The 20204-nt window shown below is 44.3% G+C and overlaps 1 protein-coding gene and 1 pseudogene across 2 annotated transcripts in view; one reads left to right on the top strand and one right to left on the bottom strand.

The window, feature by feature from the left end:
* Positions 1 to 20204, bottom strand: part of DDX55 (DEAD-box helicase 55) — a 49747-nt gene that overhangs the window by 10621 nt on the left and 18922 nt on the right. For both annotated transcript variants that reach the window (XM_088449061.1, XM_088449062.1), the window contains exons 8-10: positions 12172 to 12254; positions 11947 to 12078; positions 11732 to 11824 (exon numbers count right to left, since the gene is read on the bottom strand). In XM_088449061.1, coding sequence (XP_088305187.1) covers positions 11732 to 11824; positions 11947 to 12078; positions 12172 to 12254 — 308 coding nt within the window. The remainder of the gene's footprint in view (positions 1 to 11731; positions 11825 to 11946; positions 12079 to 12171; positions 12255 to 20204) is intronic.
* LOC148502893 (5S ribosomal RNA) lies at positions 3716 to 3834 on the top strand (annotated as a pseudogene).

The raw sequence follows: 20204 nt of genomic DNA, 5'->3' as shown, positions 1-20204 counted from the left end.
TGCCTTTTCCAGCATGATGGAGCACCTTGCCATAAGGCAAAAGTGATAACTAAGTGGCTCGGGGAACAAAACATCAAAATTTTGGGTCCATGGCCAGGAAACTCCCCAGACCTTAATCCCATTGAGAACTTGTGGTCAATCCTCAAGCGGCAGGTGGACAAACAAAAACCCACAAATTCAGACAAACTCCAAGCATTGATTAGGCAAGAATGGGCGGCCATCAATCAGTATGTGGCCCAGAAGTTTATTGACAGCATGCCACGGTGAATTGAAAAAGAAGGGTCAACACTGCAAATATTGACTCTTTGCATAAACTTAATGTAATGGTCAATAAAAGCCTTCAACACTTATGAAATGCTTGTAATTTTACTTCAGTATACCATAGTAACATCTGACAAAAAGGTCTAAAAACACTAAAGCAGCAACCTTTGTGAAAACCAATACTTGTGTCATTCTCAAAACTTTTGGCGATGGCTGTACAATTGAAATAGAGGCGCATGCGTGAGAGGGATTGGCATGAAGTTGTGAGACGAAATGTATCGATAAGGTTTTGGGGGATGAAGAGGGAAGTGTGGTAGGGAATGTGGAGAAGGAAAAAGGGAAACCGGTGAAAAAAAAAAAAAAAGGAGGGGCAGAAAACAAGGAGGGGAGCAAGCCGGGACGGAGTGGGTTAGAAGTCAGAGAAGAAAAAAAACTTGTGGGTGACTGGCAACGGTGTGGCAAAGTGGGAGAACCAATATGACCAGACTGCATGGTAGTAAGGAGCTCAGTGTTATATTCCATTTGAGACACGAACCATACTCTGTTCATAACATCTTGTTTATTAGGGGAGTCAAGGTTTTTCAAGTTTCGCGCAATAAGATATCTTGTTGCACAAGCAATTTGAAGAATCAATATGGCAGTGTGTTTGAAGAGGTGGGGGATTGGGAGGCAGAGTAATGAGTGTGTTGGGTCAAGGGATAGTGAGTGTCTTGTCATAGTAGTGAGGAGAGTCCCAACCACAGACCGAAATGGAATGATTTTGAGACATGACCATCAAGTAACCCTGTCTAGTTCCATTATTTATAGGGAAATAGTCAGAACGGCAAGGACCTTACTTGTATTGGATGAAAAATTTGTCTATCAATGACATCTTACAGTAAGACATCGGGAACCTATTCTGGGCCAGGGACTTTGGAGGACTTCTGGGTTTTGATGGCAGCCAGAACTTCCTCTTTTGTAACTGGGAGGGAGAGAGAGGAAGATTCTTCTAGGGTGAATCATGGGAGAGGATAGGTGGAAAGATGGTCTTGCACCGCTGGGGATCTGAGTTTGGTGGGTCCCTGGAGTGCAGATTATAGAGTGTCAAGACCATCGCGACCATCGGGCTTGCGACGAAACCCTTGTGGTAGGGTCTCATGGCTGCAAGCCCCAGAGAGATTTCGGCTCTAACAGAGCTGGAATCTCTCCACTGACATCACTCGTGATGTGAGTGGGGCCGCCCCCAAACAACAGGCGTTCTCATGGGAACGACTCAGTTTGGGCAGCCACCCCCCCTGGCCCGCCCACCAAAGGGGGCGAGCTGTCACTCAACATCGACAGCTCGCCCACTTTTGTTGTGAGACCCTGAGCTAGCCGGGCCTCGCGCATGCCCGTGACGGAGCCGGCTCAGTCATGCACATGCACTGTGGGCCACAATCGACCCGGTTGCGAGCGCTCAGCGCTTGCGACCGGGTCTGAATCAGGCCCATAGTTTCTACAATTGCTCGTACTGCATTTCTACAGCCCCACAGTGCTATTGATATTTTCCATTAATTTTTTGTGTAGGGTCCTGATCTTTGGTAACTAGAGCTATATATATATTAAATTTTTTATTTTCTACCAAAAGTAAACGAATCAATGGTAGAACCTCCAGGAAGACCAATAATTGCTGGCATTGGATCACTCACCTCACACATCTCCGAGTATGTGGATATCTTCCTAAAGAAGTATGTACAAAACCTTGAGTCATACTTAAAAGACACAACACACGTTTTACAAGCAGTGGAAAACCTAGTATGGAAGGACAGTTATACCTGGGTCACTATAGATGTTCAACCATTGTACACCTGCATTGAACACCATAGAGGAATTAACGCTTGTAGACACTTTCTCAATCAAGACCCCTCAATGAACCCAGCACATAAATTTTTATGTGATCTAATGGCCTTCATACTGGAACACAATTATTTTAAATTTTTGGATCAATTTTACAGACGAATATGTGGAACAGCAATGGGGACGACGTTTGCACCTAATTTTGAGAATTTATTCATGGGATGTTGGGAAGAGGAATATGTATATACTAATAACCCTTTTAAAACTAATATTTTTTATAAGAGATATATTGATGATATTTTAATGATTTGGGAAGGTTCACAAGAGAATTTCAAATTGTTTTTATTACATATATCTGACAATAATATGAATTTGAAATTTACTTCCAATTTCAATAAAACTTCCATAGAATTTCTGGACTTGGTATTGATAGGGGATAATGAGAAGATCAGCACAAGTAACTACATTAAAAAAGTTGATACAAATAGTTACTTACATTATAAAAGTAATCATCTGAAGAGTTGTAAGGACAATATTCCGTACTCACAATTCCACAGGATTAAACGTAATTGTAGTAATCCAACAATGTGCGATCAACAAATCCAAATCTACCAAGAAAGATTTCAAAACAAAGAATACCCAGAAGAAATAATTGGGAGAGCAATCCAAAAAACTACAAATTTGGTGAGGTCCGAACTACTAACATATAAACAGAAGGAAAAAGAAGAAAACAAAATAATCCCTGTTATTACCACCTATAGTGGACAAGAGAAAAAAATAAGGGCGACACTCTCAAAACATTGGAACATCTTGCTGTTGGATCCTATTTTGAAGGACGTGATTCCACCAAGGCCGCCCACTGTGTTCAGGAAAGCAAAAAGCCTTAAAGACTCTTTAGCACCAAGTCTCCTGAGAAGTGACATAACAGAACCCATTGAAACACTACCAAAATGTGTTGGATGATACAAATGTGGCCGATGCAATATCTGTAAATTTTTGAATCCACAAAGGAAGATTTTTAAGAATTATAATAACTCGAAGGAATATAAAATAAAGGAATTCATGAACTGTAATTCCACATCAGTGATCTACCTGCTAGAGTGTTCATGCGGTACTAAATATGTGGGGAAAACAAAGAGGCCCCTCAAATTAAGAATGCAGGAACATGTGAGGAATATCAAGAATAAAGTAGAAAATCACATGGTTTCAAGACATTTTAATACACACCATGGATCCAATCCAGAAAAACTGTCATTTAAAGCAATAGAACATGTGACCATGGGAGAGAGAGGGGGGGATCTGGTCAAAAAGCTTGCTCAACGTGAAATGTTCTGGATCTTTGACTTAAATACTTTATTTCCCATGGGGTTTAATGATAATTATGAAATAGCTCCATTTATATGACTCACGCTACGATGGTAGTGTTACAATACACGTTATCATCTATCAAGACTATTAAAGACAATTTTATATAAACGTCTTTTAAAAAAAAAGAAAGTGGGGGTTTGGATTACAGAACTATCATTAATATATTGTTTATTTATGATACATACTAAATGGAGGCTGATGAAGCCAAAATGCGATTGACTACAGGTCTTCATGGAGCAAATTCCATAAATCTATGCATAAGAAAACACATACCTACAACCATACCAACATGTCAATGCCCAATCTCGCCTGATCTTGGAAACGAAGCATGATTGGGCCTGGTCAGTACTTGGATGGGGGACCACCTAGGAAGACCAGGTGTTGTAGTAAAATTGTGACTGGGAATAAATGGCATATATAATGTGATATGGCTCAGAGTCTTGTTTTACAATTTTGCACTAGCATTAGTCACCTACCATTTAACATGTAATTTTTATGAACATAAAATGTTGAATCTGGAATATATCATTTAGTTTGGTATTTATATACTATTGTCCTCTGAACCGTTTATTTTCCGCATTGGAAACCATATAGTAGAGTCTCTGACAAAGAAGCTCGTTATATTTGTGTCTGCCTTAATTTTCTCCTCTTTTTCAGGATACGTGCTAATGGTTAATTAAAGACATTTAGCATCCTTGAATAAGTGGAAGAATGTAAATCCCCTGTTTACTGAATGGCACTGGATATAGTACCTAGAACTACAAAGATGGCCGCCACATGTTACAAAAGAACTACAAAGATGGCCGCCGCTTTCATCTGAAGTGACCTCGTGATCCACAAATAGTGAAAGAACGGTGAAGAAATACAAATAGTCAATAAAAGACATTTAACATCTTAGGATAAGTGGAAGAATGGTAAACCCCTGTTTTCCGATTGGTTCTGGATATAGGACCTAGAACTACAAAAATGGCCACCGCTTTCATCTAAAATGACCCCGTGATCCATGAACACAAGTATATGCAAGAGACGTATCCATCGGATGGGACCTGGAGACGGGAGGAAAAGTAACAATCTAATATTAGAACGGAATAGCCATACAGCCGCGATGTACTATGCGGACCGGAAGTCACATAACATACATAGCTAACACTCCAGGGAACAGGAAGTGATGCGATGCGCTCATCCTGCGTTCCACCTAGACTGGCATTAAGATGAACCAATGCTAGCCCGAGTACCACAAAACCGGAAATGACGTGGTGCGCTTCACATGCGTTCCACAGGGACAGAATTACGATCGTGAAGCAAGAGAAACACTTGCTCACACATTTCATTTGCCTTCTTTGTTTTATATTGCTCAGATTGAGTGCCATTATATAAGTTTTAGTGTTAAAACCTGGATATTACATGGTATTTAGCCTCAAATAGATAACAGGAAATGATGTCATGAATTGAGGACATGTGATTCCAATTTAGTCCTGTAATCAAGGTATATAAACCCTGTTTTGTCTCTATGCATACATTCCCCTTGATGAAGTCCAGATGAGAGGACGAAACGCGTTGACCCCCTCCCCATGCACTTTATGAACTCTTCTTAAAAAAATGTTTTGGAAAAGATAAGCTATAAATCCGATTTATTTAAAAATATATTTATATTTTTTAACTAAAAATCGTTATTTATTGTCTTTTAGCATTTGTTTTTTATCTATCATTTCTGCGTATTTATGTACTATATATTATTGTGTATTGTTTATGAAATGTTTTATTTAATTAAAAATATTTTTTTATGCACATCAGTTATGAGGTTTTAACTATATCTATTTATACCCATATATAATTACACTTCCGTATTTATTGCACCAAGTCACTTTTCTATCACTGTCCTGGATAGGGACAAGGATATAGATATATTTTTTGCACAGGTTGCAAAATTTTGCACATATTTTATTGGTTCACTGTATATGCACTAGGAGGCGCTTGTGGTCAGCTACATTGCTGAATTGATTCTTGTATTAAGGTGGCTCAGCCACGGCCACCATTTTTGTTGACCAAGCAGACACCTTATACTTAATAAGGGAGTGCTACATATACAAATAGTATATGTACATATACACATATTATTACTATTATATAAGTGATTATAAAACATTGTGAAAGATATTTCACGTTAAACAGAGTGGATAAATTTGGCGCTGTTTTCTTCTATTGATTATATATATATATATATATATATATATATATATATATACACATACATACATACACACATATATATATACATGCACATACAGTCAGGTGCATAAATATTGGGACATTGACGGAATTTTCATATTTTGGCCTCTATTCACCACCACAATGGCTTTGAAATGAAACAAACAAGATGTGCTTTAACTGCAGACTTTCAGATTTAATTTGAGGGTAATTACATCCAAATCAGGTGAACGGTGTAGGAATTACAACGGTTTCTATATGTGCCTCCCACTTTTTAAGGGGCCAAAAGTAATGGGACAAACTAAACAATCCTAAATCTAACTTTCACTTTTTAATACTTTGCCTGCAAAGGATTTGCAACAATTACAGCCTGAAGTCTGGAACGCATAGACATCACCAGACGCTGGGTTTCATCCCTGGTGATGCTCTGCCAGGCCTCTACTGCAAATATCTTCAGTTCCTGCTTGTTCTTGGGGCATTTTCCCTTCAGTTTTGTCTTCATCAAGTGAAATTTTATTTATTATTATTATTTATTACCAGTTATTTATATAGCGCACACATATTCTGCAGCGCTTTACAGAGAATATTTGGCCACTCACATCAGTCCCTACCCCAGTGGAGCTTAGAATCTATGTTCCCTATCACATGCTCTCACACATACACACTAGGGTTAATTTCTGTTGGGAGCCAATTAACCTACCAGTATATTTTTGGTGTGTGGGAGGAAACCGGAGTACCCGTAAGAAACCCACGCAAGCACAGGGAGAATATAAAACTCCACACAGGTAGGGCCATGGTGGGAATCGAACCCATGACCTCATTGCTGTGAGGCAGTAATGCTAACCATTACACCATCTGTGCGGCCCAATGAAATGCATGCTCAATCGGATTCAGGTCAGGGGACTGACTTGGCCATTGCATAACATTCCACTTTTTAGCCTTAAAAAACTGTTTGGTTGCTTTTGCAATATGCTTCGGGTCATTGTCCATCTGCACTGTGAAGCGCCGTCCACAGAGTTCTGAAGCATTTGACTGCATATGAGCATATAATATTGCCCGAAACACTTCAGAATTCATTCTGCTGCTTTTGTCAGCAGTCACATCATCAATAAATACAAGGGAACCAGTTCCATTGGCAGCCATACATGCCCACGCCATGACACTACCACCACCATGCTTCACTGATGAGGTGGTATGTTTTGGATCATGAGCAGTTCCTTTCCTTCTCCATACTCTTCTCTTCCCATCACTCTGGTACAAGTTGATCTTTGTCTCATCTGTCCATAGGATGTTGTTCCAGAACTGTAATGGCTTTTTTAGATGTTGTTTGGCAAACTCTAATCTGGTCTTCCTGTTTTTGAGGCTCACCAATGGTTTACATCTTATGGTGAAACCTCTATATTCACTCTTGTGAAGTCTTCTCTTGATTGTTGACTTTGACACATATACACCTACCTCCTGGAGAGTGTTCTTGATTTGGCCAACTGTTTTGAAGGGGTTTTTCTTCACCAGGGAAATAATTCTTCTGTCATCCACCACAGTTGTTTTCCGTGGTCTTCCGGGTCTAATGGTGTTGCTGAGCTCTCCGGTGCGTTCTTTTTTAAGAATGTTCCAAACAGTTGATTTGGCCACACCTAATGTTTTTGCTATCTCTGTGATGGGTTTGTTTTGATTTTTCAGCCTAATGACGGCTTGCTTCACTGATAGTGACAGCTCTTTGGATCTCATGTTGAGAGTCGACAGCAACTGATTCCAAATGCAAATGTCACACCTAGAATCAACTCCAGACCTTTTACCTGCTTAATTGATAATGAAATAACGAGGGAATAGCCCACAACTGTCCATGAAATAGCTTTTGAGTTGATAGTCCCATTACTTTTGGCCCCTTAAAAAGTGGGAGGCACATATAGAAACCGTTGTAATTCCTACACCGTTCACCTGATTTGGATGTAATTACCCTCAAATTAAATCTGAAAGTCTGCAGTTAAATCACATCGTGTTTGTTTCATTTCAAAGCCATTGTGGTGGTGAATAGAGGCCAAAATATGAAAATTCTGTCAATGTCCCAATATTTATGCACCTGACTGTATGTGTGTGTGTGTATATATATATATATATATATATATAGGATCACTGGTAAAGTGGTCTGTGGCAGGTACATTTGTCCCAGATTCCTGTCTTTTGTGTTTTAAACCCCCAGGAGAAAGTCTGCAGTGTAGCAGGCTTGAGTTTCGGCTTTTTGAAAAGCCGGTTTGGGACCTGGGGGTTGTGGGTGAGAGGAGAGGGAGGGCTCCACCCACGGCCACTCCAGGTTTTGGTTCTCTTAGCCTGGTAATAGGCTTGTTAGGGTTTCCACCTGAGAGTGGCCAATATAAGCCTAGTGTGTTGAGGGCTGATTGTCTCACCTGGGAGAGCAGGCAGGGAGTTTGCTCAGAGACACTTGAAAAACCTATTTGTGAGTACTGTGCTGTGCTTTGTTGCTTACGAGGGCATTAGTCCCTGCCAGGTTCTGGTAGTGAGGGAACTACCTGTGAAGTTAGTGCCCCGACAGGGCTAGGATTTATATTTATGTTTTCTTTATATTTCTGTCATTGTACAATAAAGACTGGCGCCGACCAGCTTGTACTTGCATCCAGACTGGTGTGCTGCTTCCCTGCTGCTGTGTGTGTGTGTGTGTGTGTGTGTGTGTAAGGAAGGAGTCCCCCTAACCTAACTGTGTCACTATATATATATATATATATATATATATATATATATATATACACACACATATATAGATACACACACACACATATATATATATATATATACATACATACATACATACACACACACACACACATACATACATACATACACATAAATACAAATAGAGCTGTCCGGCACTCAGGACAATATAGTAACCAAAACGAGTGCCCTCCTAGGACAAAGATAGAGGAATAAGTGGGGATAACGAGAGAAAAACTCATGCAAGCTAAGTATATTCCACACACAAGGCCGAAGCAATGGTACTTTAGTTAGAATGTAAGAGTGGCAGTGCACCTAAAAACAATCTACTTCGTAGTATAACAAGGGAGGAACCACAAAGACCTATGGGGTGTACCAAGTGACCGGAATCAGAAGGACACAACACCCTCACCTCCCTTGCAGCGAAATCAGGACACAGTGCACTGTATGAATGGGCTATCATGCTCAACAATCCAACCAGAGAGGGTAGGAAGGAGTATAATTTTACTACTAGGCAGCTAAGAGCGAGGTATGTAGGAGACTGGAGCCCAAGCTTCTCCTTGTGTCCAGAGCTGAGGGAGCCATGTGCTTTAAAATGGCTGCCCAGCATTCTAAGAGAGGAGCAAACCTGAGACGTACAGTCAACATGTTGCAAGCGCAGGAAGGGGGAGGGCTAACAGGCTGTACTTACCTCCCCCTTAGGTGACAAAACCCCTAGGGACTGAATACACTGCCGCAGCAGTGCCTTGTTACGCACTGCCCTGGTGTTCCAGTGGACGGAGCAGCATACTGGACCGCCACTACACCCACCCCGCCGGTGATCTCCAACACCAGCAGGATATAGCCGCAATGATGTGTCTCTCTGCAAGTAAAGGAGCCAATCTCTTACCTGCCAGGCGACTGGCTGGGGGGGGGGGGGGGGGGCGCGGGGAGGAGAGAAGAGGAGGAGAGAAGAGAAGAGAAGAGAAGAGGAGAGGAGAGGAGAGGAGAGGAGAGGAGAGGAGAGGAGAGAGAGAGAGAGAGAGAGAGAGAGAGAGAGAGAGAGAGAGAGAGAGAGAGAGAGAGAGAGAGAGAGAGAGAGAGACTCGCCTTGTCCCTGCTTGTTGCCCGCGGTGGAAGTCACCAGTCCACTCACTGGTGCTGCCACCTCGGCGCTGGTGTCAAAGCGGCTACGTGGGCGTTCGCAGAGCGCCAGCACAGACCACACAATAATACAGTAAAAGTAGAAAAAAAATAGATAAAATAAGTAACCGGGGGATCACTTAAAAGTAGCCCCCGTAGAAACAGTGCAGCTCCTACCGCACCAAACTTCAAAACTGGCTGCCCTGTGGCTGGGGGGCGGGGTATAGTGGAGAGGGAGCCAGATGGCTGCTGGGAAGAAAATGACTAACTGTTTTGTGCCCAGATTCTCCTATCTAGGCTATACCCCAGAGTGATCCCTGTGCCGCCTAGTAGAGGAAGAAGAAAATGCTGTTAATAAATAACCTAAATTAGAATACAAATTACCTCCCTTCAAACATATATTTACATAAATTCTCCTTTTCTCTGTTTGTGCAATAAATGCAATGCGCAGAAAAATATTAACTGGCAACTTAATAAAACCACAGTGGAATGTAACTTTAGTATCAGAAGTCTCCTTGATATTACAACTCACAGTAACAATGACTTGCAATGCCTCAGGACTGGCTCAGACAAGGAGCCTGGTCTAATTTAAATTCTAGTGATTCCTTAGGCTCCATGAGAGATTTTAACACCTGAATGTCATCTTTGGTGGATGGGGCAGAGAGAGTGACTGTCACAGTCGGATTGGTTGATAGGTGAGGGAAGATCCTAATCTGTCTCGTTTAGAAAAAAAGATGGGTGATTTCAATGGTGGACAACTTCTTGAGATAGATGAATCTATGCATGGTTATAGGAGTGGTAGTCAGTTTAGTCAGTTTTGTGAAAGAAGAGAACACTGTCCAAGCAAGTGTGAGGTGAGGACAAGTAAGGTTGTGTCACGGGGAGTGGGTACTCTGTCTGGAAGGGTACACCCGGGAGACAGGCACACAGGTTGGTAAGTTCACTCTTTCATCTTGAGTATGGTGTGGAGGGCTGGAAGATGTGGCGTGCGACCAGTATGTCCAGTACGGTACGGCAGCGTAGCCGATACCGCAGATTACATATGCTGAAAGAAAGGATGGTTGAGGGGGACGTGGAGGATAAAAAAATGCGAGCGCCCTCCTGAGGAGGATGTTGATGAGGGAGCTGAAGTGGCAAATATGTCCTAGTCTCCTAGTGGAGGCCTTGTTTATAGAGGTGCTGAGCTGCGGTTAGGCAGTCATGTTTATGCAGATAAAGGTCTGAAGGGGATACTGCTAAAAATGTCTGATATGTGTGATATAGCAAGGAAAGCAGAATGGGGGATAGTCAAGCAAGATACTGATATGAGAGGGGGGGGGGGGGGGAGAGCTGCAGACATGACCCACAGACTTGCACCAGGGAATAGCAGGCTCCAAACACCCAACATACAGACAGCAGGTGTTACCAGGATGTGTAATTAAAATAACAATGCAGTGAAAAGTTAATGACCTGCAGTGTACAGTAGGTAGAGCAGAGGAACTAAACTGTGAGCCCAGGTCCACTTAAACATCAGGGAGCCCCTCACCTGCTGAGATTGTCCTCTGTTAAGGTGTTCCACATGTTTACCATTTGCTTTTTATTATTTTTTTTTTAAATTGTAACTGTAATTCAGGCCCTATGTATTACACTCACAGTGTGAAATCTTTTACTGTTATACACCAAGAAAACCTGCAGCTACTATGTGGGGGTTTGTGGTGGTAACATTGCACCAAACTACTACACTTAATTTAAATGCACATCTTCTAGTATTTAGTATTCCTTTTTGTCAACTGTATGTATACTAGCTAATAGCCCCTACTAATTATTGTTTTATTTGTGTTTGATGACCACTGTGTGGGAGAATGAGGCTGTATGTCAAACTGACAGAGCCACATTGTATTCACAGTAAAGCAGATGCTGTAATTCGATTTTAGTTATTCAATTCATATATTTGTTCAGAAGTGCAGGTGTACACCAGTGTAAATGGCTACACGTAGCGCACAGTCCAGAATACAAATAGCGGACGCCCTAGGCTGCGGGTCTTAATATTGTGGAGGTACTTTCCCTACCACTCTCTAGGTGCTCCCCTTCCCCCCATGCGCCACCCAGAGGCATACGCTTCCTTTGCCTCCGGAAGTTATGACACAGTCTATAAAGGAAATATAAAGGCATACTGTAACAACCTGAACTACTGAGGTGGATTCCAAGAAATATATTTAAAGGGTTGCCAGCACTCAAAAAGGTGACTTACCTGGCACTGCTTGGGGGGTCAAACTGTAGGACCCAGTCTACTTCTGCAATGTCAATTCCTCTTGCCATGACATCTGTACACACCAATATACCACTGGAACAACAGAAAGAAAAAAATCAGAGTTGCTTTAATCCCAGATAACACAATTATACCATTCAAGACTCAATTGGCATGCGATAAATTTCCTGTATAATAAGCAGTCAACCTCTCCTTACCTCTCCAGCTTCCGAAACTCTGTGAAGATCCTGTTACGCTTGTGTTTCATTTTGCCGTGGATACTCATGACCTTCACATTCTTCACAAACGCTTCTAAGGCTTTCCCGTAATACTCCACGCAGGCACAGGTACTGCGCACAGAGGAAAACAGCAGTAATGAGACAAGAGAAATAAAGAGATCACTTACTCTGCTTGTCAAGGCTTTGGCATTCACAAATCATTACCTGAAGAACACAAGATGCTTATCCTGTTTTCTCTGGCGCAGGAAACTCACTAGATGGTTGAATTTTTCATCTGCTTTGCAGATCTATTCAGAAAATTTGGAAATAAAATCATGTTCACATTGTTATTTGTGTTCCGTTTCATACCAAAGAGAAAACATTACACCACACAAATCCTTATTTCCTCTCTCAGCATACATATTTAAAGAATATTGGGTAACCATATACTGAGTGGTGCAAACCATAAGGCCACAGACAGCGAGAGAACGCTTCACATGAATTCGCCATGTTCAGTAGAAACTATAAGCTATGTCTACAGCAAAATTGTTGCATATCAACGACCAGATGCTAAAAGGAAGAGAGTTTAGAGTTTGCCATGAGTTATTCCAGATGGGCTGCCCTTCACTATACAGATAACTCTGTAATCTCACATTTAATTGAGACTAGCAGAGTAGAATGTAAATTGTAATTATAGGTTTAATGCTATCGCTTAATTCAGACTGCAAGCAAATTTTGTTTAAAAAACAAAAAAAGGCAACACCTTTTTGGGGTGAAAATGTAAAAAAAAGTGTTTGAAAATTGGTATAAAGTACTGGGTCTGGTATTTTGGGGTGCTGTATGGATGGGACAGGTGTTTTTAGGATTGCAGGAGGCTGCAGCAGGTGTGTTTTTTTAAAGGCATTATAGAGACAAGAGGATTTTTGCTACTTACCGTTGAATCCTTTTCTCTGAGTCAGGCTGGGGGACACTGGACCATGGGGTTGTAGGTGGGAAGGTGTGGAGTTGGCACTAACTACTGAAACTTCCAACCAAAGCTCTTCCCCTCTGCAAACCCCAGACATCAGTACAACTTCAAAAGTGTTTGGTAAGGAGAAGCAATACTCAGCGACACAGTCACACCGAAAAATAACAAAAACTGACGGTCATTTAGGACCCAAATCATAACTCATACCCAACACGACTGAGCGTGAGGGAGGGAATGCAGTGTCCCCCAGCCTGACTCCGAAAAGGATTCAAAGGTAAGTACCACAAATCCTCTTTTCTCTTTCGTCTGGGCTGGGGGACACTGGACCATGGGACGTTCAAAAGCCGTCCCCAGGGGAGGGAACGCTCAGGTTGCCTGACCGGAGAACTGTACGCCCAAAGTGGGGGTTGCCGGAGGCAAAAACATGAAACCCGTAGAACCGCGCAAACACGTGGACAGAGGACCAGGTACCTGCGCGACAAACTTGTTCAGCTGAGGCCCCGTGGCACGACGCCCAGGCCTGAGTGGAATGAGCCGACACCTTTTCCGGTTCAGAATAAGCCTTTGAGATCACTGAGCGGAGCCATCTTGCAATGGTCTGCTTCGTGGCCACGTTTGTGGACGTTGTAGAGGACCAATAGAGAGTCCGTCCGACGTAAGTCCGAAGTTCTGTCTAAGTAAATTCGCAGGGCCTGGACGACATCCAACAGCGACAGATCGTCCTGGTCCCATGAAGGTGAGAAAACAGGAAAAACAATTTCCTGGTTCAAGTGAAAAGACAAAACAACTTTCGGTTGAAAAGAAGGAACAGTTCTGAGAACCACCCTATCGTCATGGAAAACAAGAAAAGGTGGTTTGCAAGACAAAGCCCCCAACTCAGACACGTCGAGCCGAGGCAATGGCCATAAGAAAAACCACTTTCCACGTGAGGAACCGAAGGTCCACGGATTCCAATTTCTCAAACGGAGCCTGCTTAAGAGCCAACAGAACCAGGGGCAAATCCCACGGCGCTACTGGCGGCTGAAACGGAGGCTGCACTCGCAAGACCCCCTGTAAAAAAGTCTGAAACTCTGGGAGGAGAGCCAGACGCTGCTGAAAGTAAATGGATAGAGCCGAAATCTGTACAAGTTGAGTCTCCCATATCCAAAATGCTTGGCACCAGGGGTATTTTGGATAACGGAATATTCCGTATTTTGGAATATTTGCATATCATAATGAAATATCCTGGGAATGGGACCCCAATATAAACACAAAATGCATTTATGTGTTATATACACCTTATACACACAGCCTGCAGGTAATTTTATACAATATTTACAATAATTTTGTGGCTCAAGCAAAGTTTGTGTTCAGAAATGAAATTCATTTATGTATCATATACACCTTATACACACAGCCTGAATGTCATTTTATACATTTTTTATAATTTGTGCCTTAAACAAAGTATGTGTGCATTGAACCATCAACAATCAAAAGGTTTCATTATCTCAGTCATGCCAAAATGATTCCGTATTTCGGAATATTTGGCTATGGGAGACTCAACCTGTACTTTCAAAGATTGAAGCCGGAAGCCGGCTTCCAAACCACCCTGACGAAACACCAACAGCCTTGGAAGGCGGAACTGGGCCGTATGCACTCCGCGCCGCTCCCACCACATGATGTAGGTTTTCCAAACCCTGTGGTAGTTCCGCGAGGAAACCTGCATCCGCGCCCGGAGCATGGTCCAGATGACCGAAGGGGAAAAACACAGCCTTTAAGAGCTCGGTCTCAATAACCAGGCCGTTAAAGCCAACTGAGGTAGGTCCTCGTGACAGAACGGCCCCTGCAGAAGAAGATCTGGTCGCAGCGGAAGATGCCAACCGGGACCTGCGGCTAGCTCGAGGACCGTGGCTAACCACGACCGGCGCAGCCAGTTTGGAGCCACTATTATGACTGAAACCTGCTGCTCCCTGACTAGACGGAGCACCCTCGGTAACATGGGAACTGGAGGAAAGATGTAGGCCAGACGGAAGTCCCAGGGAATTGTCATGGTATCCACTGCGAAAGCCCAAGGATCTCTGGACCTCGCACAAAATCGAGGGAACTAGCAATTGTGGCGAGAAACCATCAGGTCCACCTCCGACAGCTCCCACTTCTGGACCAACTGCTGGAAAACCTCCGGATGGAGAGACCACTCCCCTGGCAGGAAAGTGGTCCTGCTGAGGTAGTCCGCCTCACAATTCTCCAACCCCGATATGAAGACCGCTGAAATTGCCGGGACAAACGTCTCCGCCCAAGTGAGAATGACACCTGCCTCTGCCATGGCAAGCGCGCTTTTGGTTCCGCCCTGGTGGTTTACATAAACCACCGGCGTAGCGTTGTCTGATTGAATCCTCACTGACCTGCCGGCCAGGAGGGCCTGGGCCCCGCACAGAGCCAGATATATGGCCCGAAGCTCCAGCACATTTATAGGAAAACCTATCTCCGATGACGACCAAGGTCCCTGAAGACAGTGGTTCTCCGTCACCGCTCCCCAACCGCTGAGACTTGCGTCTGTGGTGACAATGGTCCAGTTGGGATTAACCAGGGACCGACCCTGGAGAAGGTGATCCGTAATCAGCCACCAGCGAAGTGACTAAAGAGTGCTGTCTGACAGGACCAGCAACTGAGAGACCAGGTCTTCCGAGCGACCCGTCCAATTCCGGAGAATCTCCCACTGGAGGGTATGTGAGTGAAAGCGCCCATACTGGATGGTCTCGAGGGTAGAGACCATCGTACCGAGTAACTTCATGCCCAGCCAGAGGGGCAGACAGCACTTCCCTAAGTCCTGAAGGGTCCGGGCAAGAAAACTCTTTGTAGTGCCGTATCGAAGATCACCCCCAGAAACATCAGGCGTTGGCAAGGCATGAGGTGAGACTTCGAGATTCAGTAGCCAATTGTGATACTGTAACAACTGAACTGTGCGATGCAAGTGGGCCTGAAGTTGGGCAGCCGAATCCACCTTCAATAGCAAATCGTCCATGTAGGGCACGATCGTTATCCCCTCGTAATGCAGGACTCACCATCGCTGCCATTATCTTTGTGAAGACCCGCGGGGCTGCTGCCAGTCCGAAAGGCAGGGCCTGGAACTGGTAATGAGCTCGCCCAGCTGTGAATCTGAGCAGAGAATGATGCCCTGCCCAAATCGACACGTGGAGATACGGGTCTCTGATGTCGAGAGACGCCAAAAATGTGTTTGCCGACATTCCCTGGATCACCGAACGAAGCGATTCCATGCGGAACAGATCCACCCATAGGCTGGCATTCAAGGCTCGCAGATTTAAAATCGGCCGATAAGTGCCGTTGGGCTTTTGGACCAGGAACAGGTTGGAGCAAAAACCCCGTTTCTGTTGAGACTGCGGAACTGGAGCTATGACTCCCTCGGAACAGAGGGAGCTGATGGCCTGGTACAAGGCCAGTCTCTTCTCTGGCTCCCTGGGAAATGCCGTGGCGAAGAAACATTGCGGCGGTGGCTCCCCTAGGGTCAATTACATAGCCTCGGGAGACAATGCCCCTCACTCAAGCATCCGCCGGTTCCAGAAAAGTCTGCCGCCCACCCCCTTCGAGACCGGATGGGCTGAGATCCTGTCAGGTACTCTGCTTCTCGGTCGCTTTAGTCCCCAAGCGCCTGAATGTACCGGAGAATCTACCCCGTGGCGCAGAACCCCGGCTGGGAAAATAGCATCCTCGGGCCGTCTAACCTCTAACCAGTCTCCCGAAAAGAAGAACGGAAAACCCAGAATCGTGAGCCCCTTTGCTTATGGGGTGCCACAGGAATGAAAGTGCTTTTCCCACCTGTCGCCTGGGATATGATGGTATCTAGTTCGGAGCCAAACAGGATACCTCCTCCAAAAGGGAGAGATTCCAAGGAGCGTTTAGATTTGGCGTCCGCCTCCCAGGCGCGGAGCCAGAATGCTCGGCGCACCGCGACTGCCGTAGCCGAGACTCTAGAGGAGATCTGCGCCCCATCCTGTATGCCTCACACACATAGGGCCTGATTCAGACCCAGTCGCTCTGGATCTGCACAAAAGGGGGCGTGCTGTCGATGTTGAGTGAAGCACGCCCCCTTTGGTGGGCGGGCCGGGGGGGGGGGGGGTTGCTGTCCAGGCCGAAAGCTCTCTGGGGCTTGCGGCCACGAGACTCTACCCACAAGGGTCTCGTCGCAAGCCCGATGGTCGTGATGGTCTCGACCATCAGGAGCCGCCAACAAGTAGTCAGGCAAGATGGCGCCCGCCATCCAGGACCACGCTGACTGCCTGCGCCCTCTATCAGGGTGCAGCAGCACGCTGTCCCAGCGCCCAGACGGTCTCTCGGAGACCAGAGTGTTAGAGCGGGGAAAGCGCTCAGCGCATCCCCCCCTTGATGCGGCTCTCACCGCCGCTACAAGCAGTGCACAGCACGTATAGTAAAAATTAAAATTTACAAACAAAAAGAAATCCTATGCTAAAAAAAAGGCTGCAGCGCAGCCCTAGAAAGAACGTGCCTTCCTCCACAGGCACTAACACTACACTGTCAGGGGGTTGCAGAGGGGAGGAGCTTGGGTTGGAAGTTTCAGTAGTTGGTGCCAACTCCACACCTTCCCACCTACAACCCCATGGTCCAGTGTCCCCCAGCCCAGAAGGAAGAGAAACAAAAATATACTAGTACTCATTTAAATGTACTCCCAATTTAACTACAGCAATAAATTTACACCCCAAAAAATGTTGTACAATTTTTTTTTTAACACTTATGCAAATATGCTTAGAACATCCCTTTGACTCAATTTAAGTACCCTAAATACTTTTATTAGGGCTATTACTACATTCTATATTGATTTCCATGGTCAATTAGGCTTTTCATGGCACTGATTTCCCCAAAATAAGCTGTCCTTTTCGCTAGTTTTGCCATTAACTGCATTCACACATATGAGTTTGGCTGTTTTGAAATTGAATAGGGTGAAAATCTGGTATGCGCATTGTGAAAGTACGCAAAAACTTTGTGTCCACACAGGTGAAAAGATTGCATCTGAAAAAGCAGTTCGCCAGCCGCAACTTTTTTGCCTCTAATTGAATCCGTCCCTTCGTCTTTAAATTTAAATAAAATGGTAAAGACACTTGTGAATTTGGCTCCAAATGAGGATTTAGGAGGAAATTAAACTAGCCGCAGTAATTTAACACAGCCTAATTGATCTCACGTGGCTATTCAATTAGCCCTGAAGGCAGCTCGCAGGCTGCACCTAAAGCGTATATTTATTTTCAGATCTGAGCAGACCCGAAAAGATATAAGTGATAATTAGCCTGTAATCGGGCACAAACAGTGGGTTTACACATAGGGCCTGATTCAGAGCCGCTCGTAAGCGGCCGCTCGTTCGCTCCGAGCGATGTTTGCCCAACTGCGCATGCGCACGGATCGTTATATGCATGCGCGAACCAGTCAGTGCGGTCAAAATTCATGTGCTCGCAAAATAGCGAATGCCTGAAAATTTGAGTGACAGAAAGAGGCGTATGTGGGTGGTAACAGGGGAAGGTGCTTGAAAACGGGGAGTGGAGATCCGAACGCAGGCGTGCTTAAAGGTCAAAACGGGCGTTTTATGGGTGTGCATAATTAAAACAGCAGCGTCATTGACCACGTCACTGGGTTATTTTATAGCCAGAACTGCTCGCAAAATTGTGGTAGCAAAAACCAACCACAAGAATAGCGAGCAGTTCATACCCTGGTCGATGTATTCGATTAATCTAATAAATAGCGGACATGACGTAGGATGCGAGTGGCCAGGGGGCGTAGTTTTCCAAAAAACGACCGCATGTTTGGTTTGCTCGTTCAGACATAGAAGCGTGAACAGACCGCAAAGAGCGAACGGTTCATTTTGAATAGCCATCCCTATTTTCTGAACGAGCGAGCGCAAATAGCGTCCGGCTCTGAATCAGGCCCATAGATCAGAGAACTTTTCCCGGATTCTGTGCGTTACAGCCCGATACCATAATTAAATCGGGCGAGTAAAAAGGGCTGTGATTGAACAGCCCCAGTCATTAAAGCCACAGACTAACACCTTTTCTCACCCCCGATAAATTATTGGGGCTAATTGAATTCCCCCCTTAGCACTTTACATGTGAGGTCTTAAATTCTTACACGTAAAGTGCAAAGCAAAATGGCGTAGGACATCTTTATTTTAAAACTTAGGATGCTGCTAAATAGGTCTATACTCTTACTCTTATTAATATTCTGCAGCCACTGTAAGTTAAACAGGAAATAACAGCAGACTAAGCAAGCAACCATTTCAGATTCAAGTAGCTATAACATACAGTGCAACCAGAAAGTATTCACATCACTTCACTTTTTCCACATTGTTATGTTACAGCCTTATTCCAAAATAGAATAAATTCATTTTTGTCCTCAAAAATCTACACACAATACCCCATAATGTCAACGTGTAAAAAGTTTTTTGGAGACTTTTGCAAATTTAATAAAAAAAAAGACACACTAAGAAATCACATGTACATAAGTATTCAGAACCTTTGCCATGAAGCTCAAAATTGAGCTCAGGTGCATCCTGTTTTCACTGATCATCCTTGAGATGTTCCTACAGCCCAACTGGAGTCCACCTGTGATAAATTCAGTTGTTTGGACATGATTTTGAAAGGCATTCACCTGTCTATATAAGGTACCACACTTGACAGTGCACGTCAGAGCACAAACTAAGCATGAAGTTCAAGGAATTGTCTGTAGACCTCCGAGACAGGATTGTCTCGAGGCATAAATCTGGGGAAGGGTACAGAAAAATATCTGCTGCTTTGAAGGTCCCAATGAGCACAGTGGCCTCCATCATCCGTAAATGGAAGACGTTCGGAACCACCAGGACTCGTCCTAGAGTTGGCCGCCCGTCTAAACTGAGCATTTGGGGGAGAAGGGCTATAGTCAGGGGAGGTGACCCAGAACCCGATGGTCACACTGTCAGAGCTACAGTATTCCTCTGTGGAGAGAGGAGAACCTTCCAGAAGGATAACCATCTCTGCAGCAATCCACCAATCAGGCCTGTATAGTAGAGCGGCCAGACGGAAACCACTCATTAGTAAAAAGCACATTGCAGCCCGCCTGGAGTTTGCCAAAATGCACCTGAAGGACTCTCAGACCATGAGAAACAAAATTCTCTGGTCTGATGATACAAAGATTGAACTCTTTGGCGTGAATGCCAGGCGTTATGTTTGGAGGAAACCAGGCACCGCTCATCACCAGGCCAATACCATCCCTACAGTGAAGCACGGTGGTGGCAGCATCATACTGTGGGGATGTTTTT

The sequence above is a fragment of the Taudactylus pleione genome, unplaced genomic scaffold (genome assembly GCF_031769625.1).
Source record: "Taudactylus pleione unplaced genomic scaffold, aTauple2 ptg000479l, whole genome shotgun sequence".
Taxonomy (NCBI): Eukaryota; Metazoa; Chordata; class Amphibia; order Anura; family Myobatrachidae; genus Taudactylus; species Taudactylus pleione.
The sequence above is the reverse complement of the archived record's forward strand: the minus strand, read 5'-3'. Positions and strand labels throughout refer to the sequence as shown.